This window comes from Cajanus cajan, chromosome 4, assembly GCF_000230855.2.
Source record: "Cajanus cajan strain Asha chromosome 4, NIPB_CcT2T_4, whole genome shotgun sequence".
NCBI classification, from domain to species: Eukaryota; Viridiplantae; Streptophyta; class Magnoliopsida; order Fabales; family Fabaceae; genus Cajanus; species Cajanus cajan.
The window spans coordinates 30,183,962-30,201,407 of record NC_138520.1 but is presented as its reverse complement, the minus strand read 5'-3'; the positions used below and the strand labels follow the sequence as shown (position 1 = coordinate 30,201,407).

At 36.0% G+C, this 17,446-nt stretch overlaps 1 protein-coding gene across 2 annotated transcripts; it reads right to left on the bottom strand.

Moving 5' to 3' along the window:
- Positions 1 to 8,695: 8,695 nt before the first annotated feature.
- Positions 8,696 to 10,215, bottom strand: LOC145957051 (uncharacterized). Of its 2 annotated transcripts, none has more exons than XM_083073277.1 (4): positions 9,205 to 9,402; positions 9,045 to 9,149; positions 8,893 to 8,965; positions 8,696 to 8,812 (listed from the first exon to the last, which is right to left on the bottom strand). In XM_083073277.1, exons 1-4 carry the CDS (start codon positions 9,366 to 9,368, stop codon positions 8,711 to 8,713), a joined length of 444 nt encoding a protein of 147 aa, XP_082929403.1. In that variant the 5' UTR covers positions 9,369 to 9,402; the 3' UTR covers positions 8,696 to 8,710. The 2 variants fall into 2 exon arrangements, 1 of the variants encoding a protein (XP_082929403.1); XR_014433478.1 differs by having other exon boundaries at positions 8,698 to 8,812; positions 9,205 to 10,215.
- Positions 10,216 to 17,446: the final 7,231 nt, after the last annotated feature.

Genomic DNA, 17,446 nt, shown 5'->3' with positions numbered 1-17,446 from the left:
AGAGCTTTCATCATGTAAATATTTAATCTATAATCGTTTCTAATAAATAGGGGTAATTTAGTAACTTTACACTGTTATTTATGAAATAATCCGTCATAGGGAACCCGAAAGGGGCGTTGTGGGGTGCTAACACCTTCCTCGCACGTAACCGACTCCCTTACCCGACTCTGGTTGTAGTGGCCAAAGTTGATTTATGAAAATCAATTGCCTTGTATCTTTTTCCAATGTTTTGAGTAAAATATTGGTGGCGACTCCAAGAACCCTTCTTTTTACAAAAACCACTAATCCATGGAGGGTCCCGCTTGGGATTAACATGGATTGGTGAGAGTCATTTAAATAAAATTGTTAGCTCGATGAGGTCTCAGTTTGAGAATAAGTCGTTCTAACAATCCATCATCTTTCAAAACTTAAAAAGAGTCCAACCATCGTCGCGAATGCCAAGGTCCGTTTCGGCGGGTGGCGACAAGTGCGTAGAGGGTGTGACCCGACATGTACTCCTAGACTACCCTTCGTGTATTGCTAGTGGCAATATGCCATGTGATGTTTTACTGGTGCCACATGCATGATAATGTGAAGTCTGTGTCCATGCATGTGCATTCTTATTATTAAATGATGATAAATTACTATTGGTATGACTTGGATGATTGGATAAGCTATTGTTGTTGATTGATCTATAAGGTAACTGTATTGTTTGTGTTTGGCTATCCGGTGTGCGTTCTTACACCGTGATCCAGAGTGAGATGTTTCTCACTTCCTTCTTTTGTGTTGTTTCTCTTGTTTGATATACAAGAGACTGTTGAAGATTGAAGAATCTACATCTGGAAGATGTTCCCTAGAAGTTTTAGTTTTGATGTTTTGCTCATGTTGCTTTTTATTTTAAGCCTATGTCAAAAGGATAATGTATTGATTGTTTAAAAGATTAGGCTTGTATGTGTTTGTTTGTTATGTGTTAAAAATTAGTAATTAACATGAAGGTGAAAATATCATAATACTCATTTTTCTTATTTCATTCATTGTTGAGAACATGAAGTATTAATTTACTGAGTGTTTGAGACTTTAAATGAAAACTTGAAAACATCAGAAATTTTCTGAGTTAAGGAATAGATTACCTGAACTGGTAATAGATTACCTGACTCATGTTGAAAAACTGATTGATACTGGAATAATCGATTACCATGTGTGGTAATAGATTACCAAACTGATTCTGATGATTTCAAGAGGAAAAAGGATCGTGTTAATCGATTATCTCTTTAAAGTAATCGATTACCTCTGTTCCAAATGTGAGTTTTGTGTTATTTTGGCATCGTGTTAATCGGTTACCATGTTAGGTAATAGATTAAAACAGGAGCTGAAATAATTAGTTCAGTTATTCTAACTCGTGGTAATAGATTACCATCACAGGTAATAGATTATCTCCGTTATGAATATAACTGAAATAACTGTTTCCTTGCACATGAAAATTGTCTTTAAATAAGATTAAAACTGAAGCTTTTAGAAGAGAATTTTCACACACGGAAAGAAGAGAAATACTTACACAAACAAGAGAGACTTTTTTTTAGAATACACATTACTGCAAAAGAGAAAAAGATTTTCTGAAAAAGAAAGAAAGAACATATCTGCTGAAAATCAACTTTTGGAAAAAGAAGTGTGCAAGATCAATTCAAGAAGATGAAGTTCATATAGAAAATTCATTCTAAACTGGTTTACGTTGTTGAAGATCATATCTACACGAACAGGTGTACTCGTTTCTGATCTTTTGTTATTGTTTGAATGGTTTTAACTCTTGAGATTAGAGAATCTCTGGAAGAGTTGTGTAAAGAGAAATCTTGAGATAGGTTTTTCTCAAGTAGGATATTGTGGGATCAATATTCTTGGGTTATATGTTTCTTGTGGAGTCAAGAAATGGTTTGTTAATCTTGTGGGTGTCAAGATTTGCTTGTTAAATTCATTGATTGGATATTGCTTGTGCAGGGTGCATGTAAAGAATATCAATAGTGGATTTGACTGGATTTAGAGGTGTATCTAAATCTGAAACTGGATGTAGGCCTTTGGATGGCTGAACCAGTATATATCTTGGTGCATGATTTTCTTAACTCTTACACTCTTTACATTCTGTATAAGTTTCTTGATTAATGTTGTATGAAGAAAAACATTATCTGTAGAAACTGAACTTTAAAGATTCTTGGTAATTGATAAATTCAATCTTTACATATCTTGTATTAATTGTGTTATTCAAATCTTGTTGGATAAGCTGTGCATATATAACTCTGAATAACTTTTTATGTTTAAAGGTTTGTTTTAAATCAAGATTTGTTTGGTAAAGATTTAGAAAGCAAACAAGAAAAGGAAAACTAACATAGAATCTATTCAACCCCCCCTTCTAGATTCTAACCGTAGGGACCAACAGAGACTATCAGCAGCATGAGGCTGAGGATGTGGACGATGGAGCTTAGGCTTCTATGTGGGATTTTGCTCTGATAGGACATGTGACATCGGGACATAGATAGAATTAGAATATGATGTTGTTATATTTTATTAAAATATATATTTTGGAAAATTTAATTTTCTCTTTGTAATTTTATTTGCTATTTGGATTAAGTAAATGAATGTGAATTCTCTACTCACATGATTATTGGAAATGTTGTTTCAATTTTAAATTTTTTTATCCAATAAGATATTTCTTTCTATTATTATATATATATTTCTACCCCAACATATATATATATATATATAATAAAAAAAATATTAATGGATAAAAAAATATTTAAAATTGAAACGACAATTCCAATAATCATGTGAGTAGAGAATTTACATTCATGTACTTAATCCAAACAGCAAATAAAATTACAAAGAATAAAAATTGAATTTTCCAAAATATATACATTAATGAAACATAAACAAAATCATATTCTAATTCTATGTCCCGATGTCACATGTCCTATCAGAGCAAAATCCCACATAGAAGCCTAAGCTCCATCGTCCACATCCTCAGTCTCATGCTGCTGATGGTCTCATGTATATCAAACAAGAGAAACAACACAAAAGAAGGGAGTGAGAAACATCTCACTCTGGCTCACGGTGTAGGAACGCACACCGGTTAGCCAAACACAAACAATACAGTTACCTCATAGATCAATCAACAACAATAGCTTATTCAATCATCCAAGTCATACAAATAGTAATTTATCATCATTTAATAATAAGAATGCAAATGCATGGACACGAAGTACATATTATCATGCATGTGGCGCCAGTAAAACATCACATGGCATATTGCCGCTAGCAATACACGAAGAGTAGTCTAGGAGTACATGCCGGGTCACACCCTCTGCACACTCTCACTAGACACTAGTGGAAAAAGTGGCTTTTACGTCTCCTAAATTACGTCGGAATGGGCAAAGACCGACGTTATAAAAATGCGGTGGCACAACCGTAAATAAACAGAAGATAATTTACGTCAGCCTGATAGGGGTCCGACGTAAATTATCAGTTCTACGTCGGCTCTATACCTGCCCGACGTAGAATTGATAATTTACGTCGGACCACTACCAGGCCGACGTAAATTATCTCCTGGTGCTACAAAACTCCCAATATTCTCATATTCCCGCGCGTGCCTTCTACTCTCCTTCTACTCTCATATTGATTCTCATATTCTTGTACGTAAGTTTCGGAGGCCCTTGTTTGGACACATTGCTCTCAGTCTAAGTCCTTGAAGAGTATGCACTGAGGTAACTTTCATTCTCATATTCTTCCCATTATTTTGTTTATTTTTGTGTTTTACGTTCATCTGGAACGGCCCGTTCTGCAAGGAGAACGGCCCGTTCTGCTGGAATTTTTGTTCTTGTAATTTGTTGATTTGGAACGGCCCGTTCTAATTTCAGTACGGGCCGTTCTAGATGCATTAAAGAAGAGACTTTTTTAGGCATTGACCTTTAGTTTACCATCCATTCTGTTTGTGTATTATTTGTTTTTTTATTAGTTATTATGTTGCTATATTGTTATTATGTTTTAGGCATTGACCTTTAGTTTACCATCCATTCTGTTTGTGTATTATTTGTTTTTTTATTAGTTATTATGTTGCTATATTGTTATTATGTTTTTTACTTTATTTGTCTATTCAGTTAATTCATTGTTTTAATAATGAGAGTTTAATTTTTTCAGGATTATGGAGGATTCTGGGTCTGGCAGTGGAAGGAGGGAAGGTAGATCTGTCACCCGATTGTCTGGGTTGACAGCTGGGCGCATTGCCAAGGAGAGGACACCGGTTGAGGTGGATCCTCGTTCTGGCAAGGCATCAGGCCCAAATGCTGCCAAGTTTAAGAGCTATTTGGGAGTCCTAGCTCGACGACATGTTTCTATTATCATTCCATCATGGGATGACGTTCAGGAGGTTGACAAGAACCTCATGTGGCAGGATATTCAGGTAACTAAATTTTTTCATTATGTTTTAAAACTGTAATTATATATATTGGCTAACATTTGTTTTTATTTCAATTAATTAGAATCGTGTCTGGAGCTAATATATTAAGTGGAAGAGGCAGATCATCAAAGTCATTGCATTTCATATGCCCTAAGGTTAGCAAATTAATTCATACAGTCAATAATATTTAAATTTATTGACTTTGGAAATAATAGTTATTTGTTTCTCATTTTAGTGTAATAAGCAACAAGACTCGTTTGAATGTGGCTATTACATCATGTATTGGATGATAGCCATAGTTTCTGCGGGTATTATTGATTCTTGGGCGCAGGTAATTCATATCAAAATTTATTTAACTATATTTACCTTTAGGATAATTAACATTGCATATTAATGACACTTAAATTAATGTTTCAGGTCTTTCAAGATCCATCATCGTTGTCCGAAGATGAGTTGCTCAAGATAAGAGAACAATGGACAACTTTTTTTCTAAGTTTAGTTAGTTAGATATTATGTTTATAGTTTGATAGTTAGTTAGTTTAGTTAGTTAGATATTATGTTTATAGTTTGATAGTTAGTTAGTTTAGTTAGTTAGATAGCATTGACAAACATATGTTTTATAGCTTTTTTAGGATAATAGGATTTATAGCTTTTGTCATTCAATTTTGAAATATAATTTGAATTTCTATTCTGGACTGCCTGGTTTAGATTTGGTATTTTGGACTATATTTATATGCAGGTGTTGGGTATATCAAAAATTTATAAACGTTTTAAAAAAAAACAGCCACAATTTACGTCGGACATGGCGTTGTCCGACGTAAATTTACGTCGGGCCTTGCAATGGCCGACGTAAATTAACGTCGGACCACTCCATGTCCGACGTAAAATTGTGGCTGTTTTTTGTCCCTTTTACGTCGGTCTGTGAGAATCCCCGTTGTAAATTTACGTCGCCTTTCAGAGGTGACGTAAATTTACGTCTCTCGTATTAACGTCAGAACCTTTTCCGACGTAAAAGGCTCAAAAAAGGCGACGTAAAAGACCCTTTGTGTACTAGTGAGAAGGACATACTACTAGAGTCTCGTCGGGATAACTAAGCCGCGCAAGATGCATCCCATGCACACAATGGGCGAGATTAGGACTTCTAAACCGAGCTATCCCCAAGGACTAATCCCCAAAGCTTTTACACTAGGGGGCCTTCTCTGGCGGTGTATTTCATATTGTACCCTTAAAAACATTTATGCATATGATGCATGTCAATCAAGACTCCATGCTTTTCTCATATCACATTTTCATGTCTCATTCCCATATCACATTATCATGTCTCAACACATCTTATCATCACATCTCCTCATTACATTTCATCATCACATCTCCTCATTACATTTCATCATCACATTCGCATTGTCACATCATATTCACAATTTTTACAGAGCACTTTTATTCATACCATAACTCATCTATTTGCAAAAGTAAACATATATTCATACATCTCATACAACAAGGAATACAACAGAACAATCAGAAGGTAAAACAGAAAATAATAGAAATAAGCCTATTTCTCATAGGGTTCCCACTGCAACCCACAGAGCACTCTAATTCATATCAAAACTTGTTTATTTTCAAAATTAGACACATATTTACACTCAGTAAATATCAAGAAACACAATAGACACTAGTACACAAAGGGTCTTTTACGTCGTGTATTTTGACCCTTTTACGTCGGAAAAGGGTCCGACGTTAATACGGGAGTCGTAAATTTACGTCGCCTCTGAAAGACAACATAAATTTACGTCGGGGATTTTTCCAGACCGACGTAAATTGTGGGAGTTTTTTTTTAAAAACGTTTGTAAATTGATATACCCAACACCTGCATATAAATATAATCCAGAATACCAAATCTAAACCAGGCAGTCCAGAATAGAAATTCAAATTGTATTTCAAAATTGAATGACAAAAAGAAAATAATATATAAATCTTAAAAAACATAAATTATGACAATGTAAATCCTATTATCCTAAAAAAGCTATAAAACATGTTTGTCAATGCTATCTAACTAACTAAACTAACTAACTATCAAACTATTAACATAATATCTAACTAACTAAACTTAGAAAAAAAGTTGCCCATTGTTCTCTTATCTTGAGCATCTCATCTTCGGGCAATGGAGATGGATCTTGAAAGACCTGAAAGGGTAATTTAAGTGTCATTAATATGCAATGTTAATTATTCTAAAGGTAAATATAGTTAAATAAATTTTTATATGAATTACCTGCTGTAATACCCATTTTTTTTATTATTAATTATCAATGGCATTTTCGTAAATTTTATAAAGGTATAGGGGTATTCTTGTAATTTTATTACTGATGGCATTTTCGCAATTTTCAAAAAATTTAAGGGGTGTTTTGGTAACTTGGAACGGGCCGTTCCAAAAGCAAAACGAGTCTTTCCAAGCTTAAAAATTATACTAAATTTTTTTTAGTGAGAACGGGCCCAGAACGGGCCGTTCCAAAAGGAGAACAGGCCGTTCTGGTTTTGGAACGAGCCGTTCTGGAGGGAGAACGGGCCGTTCTGGAAGGAGAACAGGCCCTTCTGGCTGAGTCTCGGAACGGGCCGTTCCAATTCTGGATCGGGCCGTTCTGCTTTTTGGGAACGGGCCGTTCCGTTTTTAGAACGGCCGTTCCAGTTCAAAAATTTGCGTACATTTAAAGGATTCGGAACGGGCCGTTCCGAATTCAGTACGGCCGTTCCGGGTGCCCCAGAATGCCTATAAATAGGGGCCAGGGGGGGTGAAAAAAAAATATACTGAGGGAAGTGAAAATCTTAGAGAGAGAGAAAGAGAAGAGAGAGAGAGAGAAAGAGAAGGGAGAGAGAGAGAGAAAGAAAAGAAAAGAGGAGAGAGAAAGAGGAATCCAGTAGAGGAGGTTCTGCCAGGGGAGAGAAAAGAGGAGGGAGAAGAGGAGATTCTTCCCGAGTTTCGGTCCTTGTTTAAGGAGAGAGGTGGAGGTTCTGCCCGAGTTTCGGTTCTTGTTTAAGCAAGAGAGAGGAGGAGGTTCTGCCCGAGTTTCAGTTCAGGTTTATACAAGTAAGGGTAGTGCTTATAAAATTAATCTAGTATATATGAGCATGAAAGGAATAGTATAATTTTAATATGCTATTTTATGTGGAGATTTTCATTTCATATAGTATAATTTGGATCAATTGATGGTTTTTTTGGATATTTAATTATTTATATTATTATTATATTGACAAATTGGCATGGTTATGGTTATGTTTAATTATGGAATATGCTATGTGTATGTGGTTTGGAAAAGTAAATAGGACTTAAACGAGTAAGGTTATGGTATGGATTAGATCTCTTGGTGAGATCAGGATATAATCTTTGGAAAATATAAAAATTGGGAATCCCATGGTGAGGATTCCAATATGGAACTTTTTCAAAGGTTATAATAAACCACTTCAGATGTTAGGTGGATTCTGAAGTACTCCTTTAAGTATTCTATTTGCTACCGGTATGGGGGCAAGGCCGAGTCATACCGATGGATGAAGTGGCCATGATCACCAGGGTTACGTGACGACGCAATCCAACTGTATATTTTTCATGAGAGGTTCGGAGTGGGACATGGGTTGATCACCTGTTTCACCGTATTTGACACTTGGTTTGGATGGTGTCGAGGCCAACATTTGGTTTGGATGTGTTGGTTACATCATGGATTATACAGTGGTGTGACTTTGTTTTGGATGTGGAATATGTATACATATGGTATGGATTGTATACGTTGGTTATGGATTTTCTTATTATCATAAAATATGTATGCATTGACATGGATGTGTATACAATATATTGGTTTAAATTTAGAATGGAAATGACTTTTTGGCATGGATAAATAATGTGGATAAATATCTGTTTAATGATATTTTATTATGATATACTATGGTTGGTTTTATATGTGTTAACCCTTATGTTTCCACGTGGTTTGGACTGTGATGATCTCACTATGTGGGGGAGCAGATCAGGTGTGAGGCCTTGGGATAACAAGGAGTCTTTTGGGGTAGCTGCTTTGAGAAGTGGCTAGACGTAGAGCTTGACCAGCACCTAGGGTGTCTAACTTATATTTCATGATGTTACTATTGGATTACTGTATAATTTTACTAAGAATGACTCTGATATAATTATGTTTGATATTATGAAACAATTTTTACACTCTAGCGTAGCTGGCTTTTGCTCTATTTTCTTTATTTTATATTATTTTATTTTGGTTGGTTATTAATGTGACGACCTAGGGTGGGTCGTTACACCTGCGCCCAAGAATCAATAATACCCGCAGAAACTATGGCTTTCATCCAATACATGATGTAATAGCCACATTCAAACGAGTCTTGTTGCTTATTACACTAAAATGAGAAACAAATAACTATTAATTCCAAAGTCAATAAATTTAAATATTATTGACTGTATGAATTAATTTGCTAACCTTAGGGTATATGAAATGCAATGACTTTGATGATCTGGCTCTTCCACTTAATATATTAGCTCCAGACACGATTCTAATTAATTGAAATAAAAACAAATGTTAGCCAATATATATAATTACAGTTTTAAAACATAATGAAAAAATTTAGTTACCCATGTAATTGGCTTTTAATTTCGTGGCTTGGTTTTCGATGAAGTGAACAAAACCACACCACGGTATATTCCTTAGGAATGATTACCATTAACTGCCAATGGGACCTACATTGTATGACAAACAAATCAGTTAAAAAATTACCATGATTAAAAAACTAACCCGTCAATGTATGGAGCCATGTATATATGTCTTCTTGAGTCACTCATCCATGTTTGCATATATTGTTGGATCTGGACCTGAGTGTTTCCTGATTTTTGGATGGATTGAGGCTCAATAAATCCATATACTTCTGCTTGTGCTTGCTCCACACTCAATTTGTCCATGTACCTAACACAAATAATTATTATAAGTTAAATGTAATTATTGTAAATTTAGACTCATAAAAGAAAATATGACTTACATGGCCCACAACTATATGACAGATATATTTAACATGCAGTTTCCCCCAACAATCTCTAATGCATCAGGCAGAGATATGTATAGTGGAACATCAAAGCTATCAACTCTAAAAACTCTAATGTCCCACTGCAATTGAATTGGATGCTTCTTTAATCGTGGTAATTTGATTAGAAGCTTAGATATGGGATTATCCTCAGCTTCTGCGATATTGACATCATGAACATGAGGTTCTCTCATGACCTCCTTACCACGATTGATAAAATCCTAAAAAAATAATCAAAATTAGTTAAACAATAATAGAATTATAAGAATCTAAAAGAGCAATAATATAATTACCTTTGCTCGTGCTGAAAGCGGCATGACCAAACGTTTTGGCCAAGCTAAGAATGTGTCGGTTGCCTGCCCCACTAGTTGAACCTCTGTATTGGGCAAAGGCACTGGAGCAACAGCATCTTGAACTTGGTCAACCATAACCCGTGTCCAGTCTGGCTGTAGAGGGACACCATGGATGGTTGAGCCACCCTCAAATACTCGGCCAATAGCCACTAACCGTGGGGGGTCATCCTCAACATATAACTCACACTGGTTTGGTACATCAGTGTGAGTCTGATCCGGTGAGAGATCTGGAGCAGCACAACTCCCTTTAGTGCTGACTCGAACACCATCATGAGCAACTGCAGTCTGTTGCTGAGAACGAGCCAAAAGTTCAAACTTCTTTTCAAACTGTTTTTCAATATTCTTCAGTTTCTCTTCAAACTGCATCTCCAATCTCTGCTCCAATTCCTGTATAACCTCTTGACTGCAAGAGTTGACAGTGTTCCTCGATGATCGGCCACCAAAGAAATATCGGTGGCTCCAAGAACCACCAACACCACGCACACGACCTCCGTGCTCAGGCTTTCCTATGGCCGTTGTGAGGATATCATTTCGACCATCGGAAACAAATGAGCCCTGGGTGCTCTGCTCAACTAAACCCTCCTGCAACAATAAGGAAGATTAAAAAATCTTATGAATTAAATGAGTTGAAATGAAGAGTCTTAGTTTGTATATTTTTACTTACTATTTTACTAGCAACGACTCTTGCAGACTCAGAAGTCATTTGCCCATCTGGTTTTGTCCGGGCTGCTATCCACATCTCATGGCGGGGAGGTGACTCCACACGGTCAGCATCCTCAACCCCTGCTGCCTGTGCCTTAGCCTTCTTCATTTGCTTATTTTTTCTTTCATATCCCCCTCTTGACAATAGATGGGGTGTATCATTCTTGGCCTGTCGTTCTTGGGCAGCTATTCTTTTAGCCTGCAATAATACAAAAAAGAAAATGAGATAAATTAAAATATACCTTAAGTATTTGTGTCAATGTAAAAGTTATCAATAACTAACCTGCCACGAAGGGTCCAATTTAGTGGCACGAAATTGCATCCACTCCTCATCAGTGATCTGGTACTTTAGACAGGGAGTCTCATTTTGGCGCTCTCCAAATACATACTCCCGTGTCAAGAAAGTCTTGAAGTCTCTCCACCTGGTGGCAAGGGCAGATAACATCTTCCTCCTCATGCCCTCAGTGTTGGGAATGTCAAAATTTTGCTATGAAAATAACAACAAATAATAAATAATGTATTTAAGTTATATAATATTGAAAGGATGTGAAAGTATATACCTGAATATCCTGCCACATGAGGTTCTTGTCAACCTCCTGAACGTCATCCCATGATGGAATGATAATAGAAACATGTCGTCGAGCTAGGACTCCCAAATAGCTCTTAAACTTGGCAGCATTATATATTTTCTCTTTAAGCATAGCCAAGGAGGCAAATTATAAATGACCAACAAAACTGGCCATGAACTATGTTTACTACTTAAGTTCCCATAAGGATTCATGCCATCTGTAGCTAAACCAATTCTCAAGTTTCTTGACTCTGCACCAAATTCTGGAAATGTTTCATCAATCCTCTTCCATTACGGAGAATCAGCTGGATGTCGAAGAAAGTTGTCACATTTTCTACCATTTTCATGCCATGTGAGGTTTTTTGCATCCTCTTTAATGGCAAACAATCTTTTAAACCTAGGTATTATTGGCAAATACCATAAGACCTTAGCAGGGGGACCCTCTATTTCTTCCTCACCATTACTTCCATCAGTTTTCTTTTTGAACCGCGACAATCCACATGTGGGACACACTTTCAGTGTAGCAAAATCATTTGTATACAATATGCAATCATTAGGGCACGCGTGTATCTTCTTATACTCCAATCCCATTGGACATAGTATCTTTTTTGCCTTATAGTTGCGATTAGGTAACGTGTTATCTTCTGGAAGCATCTCATTCAATAACTCCAACAATTCTGTGAAACTTTTATCAGTCCAACCATTTCTTGCTTTTAAACTAAACAATTTTAAAGTTGTTGATAATCTTGTAAACATACTGCATCCTGGGTACAATGGTTGCTCAAAATCAGACTTTAAGGTATCATACACATGTGCTCTTTCAAAATTTTCTTCACCAACATCATGTATCATCTCTTCTAAGTTATCGTCCATCCCTTCAAAATTTTCAGTTGTTGACACTGTTGGAATGTCTAATATTTCTCTGTGCCAAGTCCATACTGTATAACTCTTCACAATACCATATATAAACAGGTGATCACGTATTTCTCCAACTTCTTGACGTATCTGATTCAAACATCGAACACATGGACAATAATATGCCCCTTTGATGGGTTTCCCATTTTCTCTTGCAAATTGTAAGAACTCTTCAACTCCATTTCTGTACTCTTGACTAATGCGACTTGCATTCATCCAACTTCGATTCATTATCTATATATTAACACAAATTAACTATTGACTCAGTTATTCATAAATTTTCTAACCTAAACTACAACCCTAAAAAATCGATCGTAAACTAAAGGTCAATGCCTAAAAAAGTCTCTTCTTTAATGCATCTGGAACGGCCCGTACTGAAACTAGAACGGGCTGTTCCAGATCAACAAATTACAACAACAAAAATTCTAGCAGAACGGGCCGTTCTCTTTGTAGAACGGCCCGTACTGCTTGCAGAACGGCCCGTTCTGCAAGGAGAACGGCCCGTTCTCCTTACAGAACGGGCCGTTCCAGCGGAACAAATAGAAAAAAAAATTACGGGGACAACAAACTAACCTCAAACGACCAACGTTCTGACACTTAGAGACTTGGATACATTGAATGTAGCAGTAAACGCAGTGGGAGACTCAGAAATTCAGAGAAAATGAGAGGGGTTGCTTGTAAACTGTGAGCGCGGGAATGGAAAATGAAAAGGTGGGGAATATAGTGTCATTTTTTACGTCGGATTATGTTGCTCAGACGTAAATTTACGTCGGACTAGAGGGGGCCCAACGTAAATTTACGTCGGACTAGTGGGGGCCCGACATAAATTTACGTCAGACTATGAGACTCTGACGTTAATTCCCACATTTACGTCGGACTGGGGGGGTCCGACGTAAATTAGTCTCCACTTATTTACGAAACTGCCACCGTGTTTTTACAACGTCCGTGTTTACTGTTTGCGACGTAAATTGGGTGACGTAAATACCCTTTTTTGCACTAGTGAGAAAACTCAGAAGGTAAAATAGAAAACATTTAAAATTTGCCTCGTACAATTACCAATGCATTCCCTTAGGGTTTCCCATAGGAACCCATACAGATTTCAAATTACACATTTATGTTTAAATATAGGAAAAATAATATAAGAAACATATATAATTAAGGAAACCTCCCCATACATGAGTATATAACAACAACAACAACAAACAGGGGATTGAGGGCCAATCCCACTACCCAACATACATTCCCACACCTAGAGTAAGGTTTCTCACTCCCCCCTTACCTCGATAAACAGGGGTTGAAACTAAAGCAGGATCTCCTCCTCTGGGTTCCCCTTGGTCCACAGAAAGTGTAGAAGAAAAAGGTCCAAAGTGAAAAAATGCGTTTTTCTAGAGTGCTGGAACGCATTTATAGGCATCAGGATTTGGTCAGAATAGCCTGTTCCAAATCCGGAACGCGCTGTTCTGAATCTGTAACAGCCCGTTCTGGGCTCATAGAACATGTACAAAAGCCTCCCCCAGAACGGCCCGTTCCAAAACCAGAACGGCCCATTCTGAGTCAATACTTTGTTCTTTAAAACCACATCCGGAATGACCCGTTCCCAAAGTGGACGGCCCGTTCTAGGTTGTAATTTTACCTATGCATGCTCGAGTTGGAACGACCCGTTCTCAAAGTGGAACGGCCCGTTCCGGGGCTATGAAAATCCAGAATTACTAATTAATAAATAAATAAATAACATATATATATATATCAAATTAAAATAAAATATCAATACAATTTAAAACATGATTTTCTTCAAATAATAATTATAACAAAATATCATAATTAATAATATTATACAAAATAATTTTTATAAATGATTATTATTTAAAACCTTTAAAAATTCAATCAAACCTATTTAATTAATCAAAATAATTATAAGGAAATAATCTTCATAAATATAAAAACAAATAATAATTATCCGTAGTATTAGTAGAAAAATTCGGGGTGTTACAATTATCTCCTCCTTTTAAAAATTTCGTCCCTGAAATTACCTGAAGCAAATAAAAATGGATATGTCTCCTGCATTTGACTTTCTAATGATCCACCTTAGACTTCTGGAATACTACACACTAGTCCACAACTTCCCCTACTCCTCTCTTCACCTTAGACCACCACGCTTCCGCTACGCCACTCTCATACATCCTCCTAAGGTCCTAATCCATCTTAATAGCTCCTAAGTGAATACTAAGAGTACTCTTATTGCCTTCTTCTAAGATCATCTTCCTTAATTCGGGATTGTTAGGCACATAGATTCTATCCTGAAACCATAAAAGACCATCAACTTCCACCCGAAAAGGGCTATCTATACCCTTACCAATCCTCTCCACTTGGTTCACTAAGAAAGGATTGTTGAGCTTGGGAGAGCTTAAAAGAGTTTTGATGATCACAACATGAGAACAACAACTTGGAGCACAAAAACAAAGTCAAAGAAGTGTCAAGAAAATGCTATGAGTTGGAGCTATGTAATAGAACTTAGGATATAAATTGTTGTGAATATGTTTCTATAGTTTTGTGTGCTTAGTATGCTTTGTGCATAAGAAAATCTATATCTAAAACAAGTAGAGAGTATATGATGATGAGTTAAAAATATTGAAAAGTTATTTTGAGTCTTAAAATGAAGTTTTAAGAACTGACTCAAAATAATCGATTATTGTTAAATATAATCGATTATTTCAGCAGATAGGTTAAGTGGAATGCCTTGTTGTAATAATCGATTATTTGCCAAAATAATCGATTATCCCAGGAACAACTCTCTGGAATAATCGATTATCCAGCAAAATAATCGATTATATTGTTCTTGGTTGATTTCCAGAAAACCTGAAGAACAAAATAATCGATTATTCTTTAAAATAATCGATTATCTGTGTCTGAAACTTTTATAAATAGTTTGAACTTTGAGAAACTTCAGACATGAGTTAGAACTGATAATCAATTTGTGAAAAACGTTTTTGTGAGTCTTTGTGACATCTTGGAGAGTTTTCTTTGTGAAATCCAAGAGTGAAAACGTTTGTGAAAAGCTTTGGTAGAAGATCATCATCATCATATTCTTGAAAGGGGAAGATAAAGATTTGTTCAAGAATTCCAGGTGAATTCGTTCCTTTTATTCTTTGTGAATCTTTGTGGAAAATCTTGAGAAGGGTTTCTCAAGTAATAAGGTTTCTTGTAGTGGGTTCTACAAGGGGTGTTTTCTTGGGATCAAGAAAGTGGTTATCTTTAGTATAGAAGTATATGCATGTGTGTTTGCTTGTAAACCTTCTTGATTAAAGATAGTGGAACAAATCTTAATCAGGTGTTGATTAAGGACTGGATGTAGGTCACATGTGGAGTGGCTGAACCAGTATAAAAGACTTGTGCAATCTTCTTCAACCTTATCTCTTACTTTAAGTAATTGCTTAATTTAATATTAAAGAAGATAAAACTTGATTAACTAGTGTATGTGAATCTTGATGATTTAAATCTGTAATTGAACATTATTGTTGAACCTCATTATGTTGTAATCAAGTGAGCACATTGCATTCATATTCTCATAACAAGTCTTTAGGAGGGTTTCGTTTGGAAATTCTGTCATAGAAAAGTTTTGATTGAAATTAAGATCCAAAATACTCTGATAAATTTTTAAAGGGTCATTGAATCCAATTCACCCCCCCTCTTGGATTGTGCCATTCTTTTCTATCAATTGGTATCTAGAGCAAGGTTCTTGAGAGTTATTCAAGATTTCAAAAATGGCCAACAATAATCTACCCTATGGTGAGGGTGTGTCCATTCATAGACCTCCTGTTTTCAATGGTGAAAACTATGTCTATTGGAAAATTAGGATGAGAATTTTCATTGAAGCTATTGATATCGCTGTATGGGATGCTATTGAAAATGGACCCTATATCCCTATGAAAAGAGATGATGATGGTGAGCTTAAGGAAAAACATTGGAGTGAGTGGAGTGATGAGGAAAAGAAAAGAGCCCAACATGATAAGAGAGCTAAAAATATCATTACATCTGCATTGTCAATTGATGAATTTTTTAGAATTTCACAATGCTTGTCTGCTAAAGAAATGTGGGACACTTTGCAAGTCACTCATGAAGGAACAAGTGATGTAAAGAGATCAAGAAAGCATACTCTCATAAGAGAATATGAGCTGTTTAGAATGCAAAATGGTGAATCTATTTCTGATTTTCAAAAGAGATTTACACGCTTGATAAATCAGCTTGTTGACCTTGGCAGGAAATTTGAGAAGGAAGAACTGAATTTAAAAGTGCTGCAATGCTTGGACAGATCATGGCAAACAAAGGTGACAGCCATTGAAGAATCAAAGGATTTGACCTCCTTGACATTAGCTACTCTCTTTGGGAAGTTGAGGGAGCATGAGCAAAAGCTGCACATATTTGATGAACATGAGCAACAAGATAAGAAAGGTAAAGGAGTGTCATTGAAAGCCTTAAAATCTGCCAAAGGAAAAGAGGTGTGTGAAGAAACAAGCTCCGATGATTCCGAAACCGAGAACTTCAATCTGCTGGTAAAAAAGTTCAAAAAGTTCATGAGAAGAAAGAAGAATTCTCCTTTCAAATTCAACAAAAAGACAAACAAGAAAGAGGAAGCAAGCACATCCTCCTTTAATTGCTTTGAATGTGGAAAACCGGGACACATGAAAGCTGAGTGTCCAAATATCCTGAAGAAGCAACAAGAGGAGAAGAAGTTTAAGAAAAAGGGAAAAGGAAAAAGAGCCTATATTGCTTGGGAAGACAATGACTCAAGCACAACAAGTGAAGAATCTGAAAGTGAGGAGAACAACCTGTGTTTGATGGCTGGAACTGACCATGACACAATTGTAAGTGACTCTGACATTGAATCAAATCCAGATTATGATCAGCTCCAAGAAGCTTTTGTACAAATTCATGAAGAGGCTGTCAAATTAGGTGCCTCAAATTTAAAGCTGAAAAACAAGCTGAAGTGGTATGAAAATGCTTTAATTAAAGCTGAACAAGAGCTTGAAGATTTGAAGCATGAGCCACTACAAGAAAAATGCTGATTTCCGACGGAAATAGGTAAATTGCTGTCAAATTTTCCGACGGATTTTTCCGTCGGAAATTATAATTTTTTTTAATTTTAATAAATTTATTAATGTAACAACTCTCATATTTGGCCTCTTAAGGGTTCTATTTTACAATATTTCACTGTTTAGTGTGTTTTATTCTTACTTGTGCAATTTCTGGGAGACTTCCCAGAAGGTCACCCATCCCAGTACTACTCCAGGTCAAGCACGCTTAACTGTGAAGTTCTGATGAGTAAGCTACCGAAATGTTGTCAGTATAACTTGTACAAATTAATTCATTTAAGTCATCCTCAAATATACAATCTCATATTTGTACTATAATAATAATATATAA